Here is a 10477-nt window from a genome sequence, read left to right as displayed (position 1 = left end):
ATACTCTTAGTAGAAACTGAATAAGCTGATAAAATATTGAAAACATTCTTTTAGAGATTTAAGACAGAATATTTCAAATAATGTTAAATAAGAGTGTGTAGTCACTTCAGATACTAATGATATTTTTGCAGGCCAAAGTTTGGGTTGGCTGTTGGATATCCTAGAAAACAGATTATTGTGAGAGAAAAGAGACAACAAAGGAAAAAGGAATGAATCAGTTCAATTTCAAATGTTCCCCTGGGAGCAAACTGATCATTAGATCATTACACAAACCAAAAGAAAGTAAAGCTATGATATATTATATCGATCACATTGTAAGTTTACTCACAATCAAGAGATATACAAAATCCCTACACATAAAAACAAATGAGTGATCATGCCAGGTGTCCTGTAAGTGGGAGTGCCCAGAGGCATAAGTAAATAATTCCTAAAACTCAAAGATTCACGGGACTGATATTTCACATATGGGTTTCCTATCTTCTTGTTCATATCCTTTTTTTTAAATGTAGAAATGGATAGAAATGTCCTCCAACATATGTCCACATAAGTACAGATGGACTCTCTGCCAGTTGGAATGAGGACACTCACCAATGCCATCTTGGTTTGAATAACTAGATGCCAACCATATGCATAGAATTAGAAGGAAAGGGCAGGGGAAGACATCTGGGTAATAAGGAACAGAAATGACTCAGCTTACTAAATGTTAGTGTTTGGGGATAAAGAGTTAAAACAACTCAAGCTCCCAGATGTTATTTCGATATATTTACTTTTAAACCCTGTGCTTAACTGGACAGCCTCATTTTATTTGCCTAACCCTCCACTTTTATCATTTACAAAAGAAATTTTCCCTCTTCCTTAGAAGAAATGTTTTAGTTTTCAACAATGTGGTGACTTTGGAAGTTGCCTTCTCATATCTGCTGTCTCTTCTGGATATTTTCTTCTTTCTGTTTCCTCATTACATTAGCCTAGACTGGGCTCTCTCCACTTCCTGCCCAAGCCTTGGGCTTCTGTACATTGCTTGCCCAACTCATCTCATTATTTAATATTACTCCAGTCTGGTGCTGCTGGACTAGTGTGGGTATTTGAATGGAAAAGATGACGTTATTATGATTCTGTTCCCTCTCTTGACCTTCAGTGTAATGTTATCACTAATCATAGCAAAAGACCTTGCTTTGCCTCCCTACTACTCTACGTGTGGAAACTATGTTTCTTCCTTGCTTCCTTTTCCTTCCTTCCTTCCTTCCTTCCTTCCTTCCTTCCTTCCTTCCTTCCTTCCTACTCTTATTTTTTCTTCCTTTTAGAATCAAAGTTTTATTCATGTGAATTGTTAAAAATGGGTGTCTATACCAGGGTCAAATGAGTGTGAAAGAAGAAGGCAGGGCATGGCAAAGGGAAGGAATTCCCCTCTGTTGGTACTGAACTTCCAGGTTCATTCTATCGTGGATTTCATAATCTCTTAGAGACACATCGTTCTTAAAAACCATGTACAACTTTTTAAGAGTGATCTCACTCCAATGGGTGCCAGTTTGGGTCACTATCAGTTTCTTAAAATCCCTGATCATACATGGTGTTGCACTTGCCTCAGACTTTCATTCCCAAATGGTCTTTGCAAACCACCTTGACCATAGTGGCTGGAGCTCTAATCTCCTCAGACCTACAGATGCCACAACCTCTAGCTTATGAAAACCCTTTCAATATTTACCACCCTAGTGAAAAGCAATTTAATCTTGTCTCAATCTTTGGAGTGCCCAAAGGACTACTTTTAAGGGGACCAAACATTCTTTTTTCCTCCAGGGTTGTTCTAATTTATTTCAGTTACCTTATTGCAAGCATTTAGCCCACCCCATTTCATTTTCAGAAGCATAGAATTTTGAAAGACAAATGGCTTTGTGCTTCTAGGACATAAGTGAAAACAATATTGATGGGGAAAATGAGAAAAGACAGCGCAATTTCAGCTGCATGGTGTGCATTGCCAGCTGTGAACTCTTCCAGGCAGTATGGGAGATTAGAGGGGAAGGATATTATCAAGAGAAGCAGCAGCAGTACTAAAGTACTTGGACAGTGGGGCACACACAGAGCAAAGGGAACTAAGTCTTGTCTCTGCACCTAGAGGACATGTTATCTTGTTAAGATGATACAGTTACAGCACTTGGAAGAGAAAGTTCAGGGTTAATTCCTGACTTGTAGGAGTAAGTCAGGTAAACCACAGGCAAACTATTCAATATCCCCTCAACTCCCAAAGGAGAAAAGCAGTCATGGAGTTTGGGGTGGGAATAGAGAAAAGGTGAGTAGAGTGTGAATTCAATGGCTAGGCTGAAGCCCAGTGTTCTCTTCCCTACTTTTCCCATTACAGTTTGGAGGCTCTTTTTGCAGGGAGTATTGTTATACACGGTGATTAAGTTCTATAATTCCATTAGCAGGCTACTAAGCTTCAAATACATTGGGCTTAATTAAGCTTTTATAGAAAGGCCTGGGGAATTAACCACCAAGTATAACACCGTTCATTTGAGAAAACGTATTCCCCAGTGCAAACAACCACTTAGCAAACCAACTTTTGGAATGCAATTCCATGGAAAGAAAGTTATGGACTATGAGGTCTGAGGTCTCATCAATGCTTCTCAAAAAACCCAGGCCACAGCTTAGCACTGCCACATGTTTTTGTTGTTGCTGGTTTTGTTTGTTTGTTTTTAATATTTTTCCCCAGGTTCCACTAGAAATCCTAGTTTCATTGGCTGCAAGTGGAGTTGGAAAGTAGGAACCTTGCAAATGTACTTTGCATCAGGATTGAAAGACACTGAGATAGTGTTTCTTCCATGTGAATTTTAGTAAGTGGGGCAGAAACATGTGTTGTCACTGGAAATGGATGATTTTTTTTAATGGTAGGTCTCTGTTTCTAATTTCCTCTTAAAATACTCTTGAATCAGAAGTAACCACTATAGATCAGCCACTTCATAAGTGATGAGCATGTTGAGTAGAAGCATAAACATATATGACTAAACACACAGTCACCAATCAGTTCTCTAAAGACACACAGTAGCTGTGAAAAAAGAAATAATTCGCAGCACACAGATAATGGAAAGTTTAATAAGGAATTAAGCCTGTATATTTGAAAGACTTCCCTTCCCAGTTCCCTCTAGCAAGATCCTGGCAAAATTCTAGAATATATTTGAGTCATAAATTACTCCCTGAAGGAACCCTGAGCAAGAATTCACTGTCCTAGCCGGGACCAGGTTTGTAGAAATAAGATTTACTATGTACACAAACTCTTTCAGGTTCAAAATGAGGGATTTAACAGCCCAATTCTCTCTTTATCAGTAAGAGATGCTACCCAAAGCCACAGTGGCTATATGAAACTGCAGAACATCAAATCTAATATACTGATTTTTCTACTATTTGCAAATCTATGATAATGTTTAATTTTAAACTGAGCACAGATATGCTTTAATAAATTATAAATTCTCTTTGGCATATTCAAGTTTTTAATCATCATCTTGTATATTGGAGCTATTATTAACCAAAGTTAGTGTTTGTTGAACACACACATGCACCCCACACACACACACACAATTGATGTGATGAAGATAGAGATGCATACTAAATGACTAATGGGTGGGTAATGTATACAGCATAGATACACTGGATGATTCACATTCTAGAAGGATGGAGAAAGAATTACACAAAATCCTGTTATAGTATTCAGAAGATCATGCAAATTGAAACTATTAAAAATAACTGTTCATGGAATTTTCATTTAGCGTTTCTGTACTAATATTGACCATAAGTACCCAAAGCTATGGAAAATGAACATGTTTCTCAAAAAACAAAGAGATGAATGAATGAGGACCAGGCTTTTGAAAAACACAGATAAGAGCATTATCCCATCAGCAAGCTCTAGATTACTCAGGATAGTCTATATCTCCATGCACTCTCCATGTCACAAGTGTCTTGGCAAATGGAGCTGTCACATCAGTGTGTGTGCTGAAATCCATAGCTCTTTTTCTACTGTCCAACTGTCTTCCTGTGGCTTCATGGTCAGCTAATTCTATAATTTTCTATGAAAGAAAAGTATATTTGGTAACTTATGAAAAGCTGCCATAGAGAGTAAAATTGCATATAGTGATGCCTTCACTCCACCTCCACAGCCTCCACTCCGAGCATTCAAAGCGTATGTCTACTGGTTTGCAAGTATTTGATATTTGTTTAAAATAATTTGTCACTGTTTTAAAAGGTAAAGAATAAGTCTATCTCTCTATTTGACTTGTTTTTTATACTAAGTCAGCTTCAGGCAAAGTGTAAGGGATGTTGTTACATCCCCTGTGTGTACAAAGACACAGCAGGCCAGCTCTTTTATGTCAAGTTGCAAATTTTGGCTTTATATTTGTAACATATTTTAACCAAATTCCCAAGAAATACTTGCGAATGCTCAGTGTTCTATATTTTCAATTCTTCTTAATGTGTCTGTAAATTATAAACACACAATACAAAATAGTAAATGCACAACAGAAAATTCTTGGGTGTAATTTTATTATCTCTAAAATGTATTATTTATTGGTATTTTGACAAGCAGAATAAATTAAACTTGGATGCCAACATTTTGATTTCAACTGGACATCTTATTAAAATGGTTTATTTTTTTTTTTTAAATCGCCATAGAAAACTGTCATGTGATAGGCATGTCTTCTAGGCACCTGAGATAGAAAAAATAAAGCAAACACTAAAACCTGCCCTTGGGAATTCAAATTCTAGTGAAAATTCAGTTTTATGACCTACTGCAACATGCTCTCAAAAATCTACATGTAAAGATTATCTCAAGACAAACTTCAAGTCAAAAGTCATATTGATATTACCAGGTAAAGTAAAGAAACAGATAGAGATAATGAGTATGAATGAAAAAAATCAGAGAAATTACATTATATGGCAGTGAAGTAGAAGAGATGGAAAATCATAGTCTTCACTCATACTTAGAGTTACTACATAGAATGCTCTAATACAAAGATTAACAGGACAAAAATTGTCTGCTTAAGAGTAAACAGTCAACCTTCCCTTTGTGTGTATGTGGGGAAAGGATGTATGCACATGTACATTGGGTGCTTCCATATGGAGGCCAGTGGTTGATGTTCAAGGGAATTATTTGATGGTTTCTTTATCTTAATTTTTAAAACTGAGTCTTTGTATTGAAATTGGAGCTTGCTAGAATGGGTGATCAAGAAACCCCAGGGATCCTGCAATTCTCACCTCTCTAGTACTGGGCTCTTTACCAAATAAGCCATCCTCAAGCAATATTTTTAAACAAAATCAGCACATATTAAAGCTGTTTTGTTTGTGTTTTATTTTGCACTCCAACTCATGATTTTTAAAAGATGAATAGTAAAAGGCGAAAGATTTATATGATCTGAAGAGAAACCAGAGTACACAGAGAAACCCTGTCTTGAAAAAATAAAAATATGAATAGTAGAAGAAAATAAAAACAGTGCTGTTCTCTGCTTACATGCTAAATTGTGATAAAGATAATAGAATTCAGAAAATATTTTCAAAATGGACTGCCAAATAAATGGCTAAACAATGAATGTGACAGAGCATTTGAAGGAGAAGTAAATAAAAATTAGGTGAGAAGGAACCTGTGGGGAGAAGCAAACAGTGCAGTCAAAGAAGAGCTAAAAGATCCTTGTCTAATAACATGAGGGAAAGAGCTCCCTGCTGCTGAGATGGCGAAATAATGTAGCCCTCAAACTGAGGAGAAAAAGGAGATTGTTCTGTGCTCTGGGTAGAGAGAATGTAGTCATCTTAAAGTGCAGTTCCCAATGAGACTTCCCAGTATGATCATATTTCCCCATGTTAAACATGCTCCCTACATCAGCTCTTATACAAAAATCAAGAAGTCTACATATTCAAGCTCTACTATAGAGTTATAGTAATAAAAACAGTTTGGTATTGGCATAAAATGAGACTCAATGGAATTCAATGGAATACCCTGACATTAACCTACACACCTATAAACACCTATGAATTTTGACAAAGAAGCTAAAATTGTACAATGGAAAAAAAGATAGCATCTTCAAAGAATGGTGCTGGCATAACTGGATGTCAACATGTAGAAGAATGCAAATAGATTTATATCTGTCACCATGCACAAAACTCAAGTTCAAGTGGAACTCAAAGACCAACATAAAAACAGTTATAATGAACCTGATAGATGGGAAAGCAGCAAGTAGCCTTAAATGCATTGGCATAGGAGAACACTTCCTAAATATAACACCAGTAGCACAGACACTGAGAGCAACAATTAATAAAAGGGACCTCTTGAAACTGAGAAGCTTCTGTAAGGCAAAGGACACAGTAAATAAGACAAAAGGGCAGCCTACAGAATGGGAAAAGATCTTCACCAACTCCACATCTGACAAAGAATTGATCTATAAAATATATAAAGAACTCAAGAAACTAGACAGCAAAATACTGAATAATCCAGTTAAAAATGGAATACAGATTTTAACAGAGAATTCTCAACAGAAGAATCTCATATGGCTGAAAGACATTTAAGGAATTGTTCAACATCCTTAGTCATTAGGGAAATGCAAATCGAAGTGACACCGAGTTACCATCTTACACCTGTCAGATAGCTAAGATCAAAAACACTGATGATAACTTATGTTGGAGAAGATGTGGAGTAAGGAGAACATTCTTCCACTGCTGGTGGGAATACAAACTTGTACAGCCACTTTGGAAATCAGTATGGCAGTTTATCAGATAATTGAAAAATTTATCTATCTCAAGACCCAGAGATATCAATCTTGAATATATACCAAAAGGATGCTCAATCATACCACAAGGACACTTGCTCACCTATGTTCATAGCAGCATTATTTATAATAGCCAGAACCTGGAAACAACCTAGATGCCCCTCAACTGAAGAATGGATAAAGAAAACATGGTACATTTATACAATGGAGTATTACTCAGCTGTAAAAAAAAAAAAAAAAAAAAAAAAAGACATCATGAAATTTGCAGGCAAATGGATGAGACTAGAAAAAATTATCCTGAGTGAGAAAACCCAGACCCAGCAAGACAAACATGGTATGTACTCACTCATAAGTGGATATTAGATCTAAAGCAAAGGATGACCATGCTACAACACCCAAACCCAGAGAAGCTAGGTAACAAGGAGGACCTAAGAAGGACAGGCATGGATTGCCCAGAAGAGGAAAATAGATAAGATCTCCTGGGAAAACTGGGTTGTGGGGGAGAGAAGAGGGGATATGGTATGTGAACATGAGGGAACAGGATGGGTGAGTAAGGGGAGGGACAGAGGGGGAGAACAATGAAAGGTATCTTGGTAGAGGGAGCCACTATGGGGCTAGGGAGAAACCTGGTGCTAGGGAAATGCCCAAGAATCCACAAGGATGAACCCAGATTAGACTACTAGCAATAGTGAAAAAGGTTGAAGAACTGGCCTTCCCTTGTAATCAGTTTGATGACTACACTAACTGTCATCATGGAGCCTTCATCTGGTGACTGATGGAAGCAGGTGCAGAGATCCACAGCCAAGCACTGGGCTGAGCTCCTGGAGTATAGTCAAAGAGAGGGAAGATGGATTATATGAGCAGGGGGTCAAGATCATGATGGGGAAACCACAGAGAATGCTGACCGGAGCTATTGGGAGCTCACAGACTCTGGACTGATAGCTGGGGAACCCGCATGAAACTGAACTATGTCTTCTGAATGTGGGTGACAGTTGTATGGCTTGGTCTGTTTGTGGGGGCCCTAGCAGTAGGACCAGGATTTACTCCTGGTTCACGAACTGGCTTTTTGGAGCCCATTCCCTATGGATTGATACCTTGCTCAGCCTTGATCCAGTGGGGAGGGGCTTGGTCCTGCCTCAACTTGATGCGCCAGACTTTGTTGACTCCCCGTGGAAGGCCTTACCCTCTCTGAGGAGTGGATGGAATGGGGTAGGGTGAGGGAGAGTTGGGGGCAGTGGGAGGAGGGGTGGGGGGGAATTGAGGTTGCTATATAAAAGGAAAAAAATGAAAAAAAAAGAAGAAGAAGCCAACACAGATGGATTCCCTTCCATCTGAACCAAAACTAAATAACCACTCATTGTGACAAAACAGTGCTTGTTAAGGGCTGCCAGTGAAGTCTCTGCAGGAAGTAGAATCCTTGAGTTTTCTATGTAGATTGTGATATGTGCATTTGTGTGAATCTCTGCATTTTCAGAATATTAGATTGCAAGATATTAGATTGCTTGTAAAGGGGATCTTTAGTACAGTGAGAAAAACAGCCATACTCTCAATGATAAAACACCTTGTTAATGCACATTATTACAGCAATCAATATATAGTTAATACCACAGAAAAACACACTTAAATACTACAAGAATCTATCTTTTCTACATTTGGCTCATAGTTACAGCTGACAAGATTGTAAAAAAAAAAGAATACTTTTACAATGCATATATGAAAATTCTGATGGATGTGCTCAACATGGAAACTTAAGTGCTTTTATATTCTATTAGAGTAGCTTTAACCTAAAATTTGATACAACGCTGAAATAATTTCTTTCAACATTTGTAAGATATAAAGATGTAAACCTAGCATTGAATTTTCAGTGTCTCTCATATGGTAAAATATTAAGACCTAAATTCAATTTTTTATTTTAAAACTGCAATGAATTATACAATAGGCAACAGAATCTACTTGTTTCAGAAAAGTATATAAGATATTTATGTACCAATAAGCATAAGATTGTTTTGGAGTTGTGTCAGGAGAGATGACTCAGCAGTTATGAGAACTTGATGTCCATCCAGAGGGCCCAGGTTTGGTTCCCAGCACTCATTTGATATAGCTCATAGCTGTCTGTCATTTTAGCTCCAGGGGAACCACTAGCCTCTTCTGGCTTCCGCAGGAATTTGTATTCACATGCACATCCTAAATGCAGATAGGAATATAACTATCAGAAACTATATATATGTATATAGTTTCTTAGATTTTCAAGTCATTTTGTGCCCATCTCATGTAAAACCCACTCAGTGACATTCCCTCAAAGACTCCTGATTCCTCTGAATGTCCAGGCCCTTCATGTGTCCTTTTTCTTCTCTCCTTCCTTGTTTATCACTTGGTTCTTCAAAGTGTTTCACATATATATAATTTTAAAAGATAATTTGAGTATAGAAAAATCTCTATTATTTTTATTAATAACATCGCTCTCACTACCACACATTTTAAGTTATATCTCCTATACAAAATGAATTAAATTCATTGAGATATTTGTTGGTTGTATAGCTCTGTGGTAAAGCAGTTGCTTGGCTGTAGAAGAACCCATACTCTTCAGAAAGGAAGAAAAAGTTCCTAAAACATTAAAAACCTCAAAGGAGTAAAAATTAAGAGAATACAGAAAACTGTAAAATAATATTATAATATATAGTCAAAAGATTTTAAAATATTTTAATAAAAGATTGAATTTTTACTTTTCTATTGATTTCAATAACCTATTATTCATCTGTCTGAGCTGTCTCTATGCATTTTGCATAATGTAGTTATTTCCTAAACTGGGTGGGACAACAACTTGGTACACCAAGAATGTTTCAATTACCCTTATGTAATTCCTTTTTCTAAGAAAAAATTCTTACTCATTTTATATACCAAAGATCTCCCTCTTCCCTCCTCCTGCTTTTCCATCCTCTCCCTCCCAACCCACCCCATTCCATCCTATAAAAATGTAAGGCCTCCGGGCGGTGGTGGCGCACACCTTTAATCCCAGCACTCGGGAGGCAGAGGCAGGCGGATCTCTGTGAGTTCGAGGCCAGCCTGGTCTCCAAAGCGAGTTCCAGGAAAGGCACAAAGCTACACAGAGAAACCCTGTCTCGAAAAACCAAAAAAAAAAAAAAAAAAAGTAAGGCCTCCCATGGCCCTTATACTATACAATACATTTAGTAGAGGCAGATCCAAGCCCCTCCCCCGTCTCAAGGCTGTTGCGAGGTATTCCATCATAGAAGTGGACTCCAAAAGGCCTGGTCATGCATCATTGATGGATTCTTATTCCACAGCCAGGGGTCCCCTTACACAGGTCATGCTATACAACTGTCTTGCTATGCAGAGGGTCTAGCTGGAACAGAGATGGAATGGGAGAGCAATGAAAGAGATACTATGATAGAGGGAGACATCATGGGGATAGGGAGAAACTGGGTGCTAGGGAAGTTCTCAGGAATCCACAAGGATGACCCCAGCTTAGACTACTAGCAATAGTGGAGAGGGTAATTACCCCAGTAATCAGATCGGTGAATACCCTAACTGTCATCATAGAGCTCTTATGTAATTCTTAATGTGTCTTTTTTCTCAAATAAGGGAGTACATGAAAAATTTGTCACTCAAGCTAAGAAGTAGCTCAGTAGTGTATTGACCAATTCTTATAAACTAGAAATGTAGATTGGAACTGGCATGTATAAGTGCCTAATCTTGTGATTTCAACTGTATCGATTCCCATT

General features: G+C 37.7%; 1 protein-coding gene across 1 annotated transcript; it reads right to left on the bottom strand.

Annotated features, from left to right (window-relative positions):
* Window positions 1–1352: 1352 nt before the first annotated feature.
* LOC114707872 (ubiquitin-like protein 5) lies at window positions 1353–1626 on the bottom strand. The gene is given in 2 exon segments (XM_028890754.1): window positions 1353–1566; window positions 1568–1626. Coding segments are annotated over 2 exon segments (273 nt in total).
* Window positions 1627–10477: the final 8851 nt, after the last annotated feature.

The sequence above is a fragment of the Peromyscus leucopus genome, chromosome 5 (assembly GCF_004664715.2).
Source record: "Peromyscus leucopus breed LL Stock chromosome 5, UCI_PerLeu_2.1, whole genome shotgun sequence".
NCBI classification, from domain to species: domain Eukaryota; kingdom Metazoa; phylum Chordata; class Mammalia; order Rodentia; family Cricetidae; genus Peromyscus; species Peromyscus leucopus.
The sequence above is the reverse complement of the archived record's forward strand: the minus strand, read 5'-3'. Positions and strand labels throughout refer to the sequence as shown.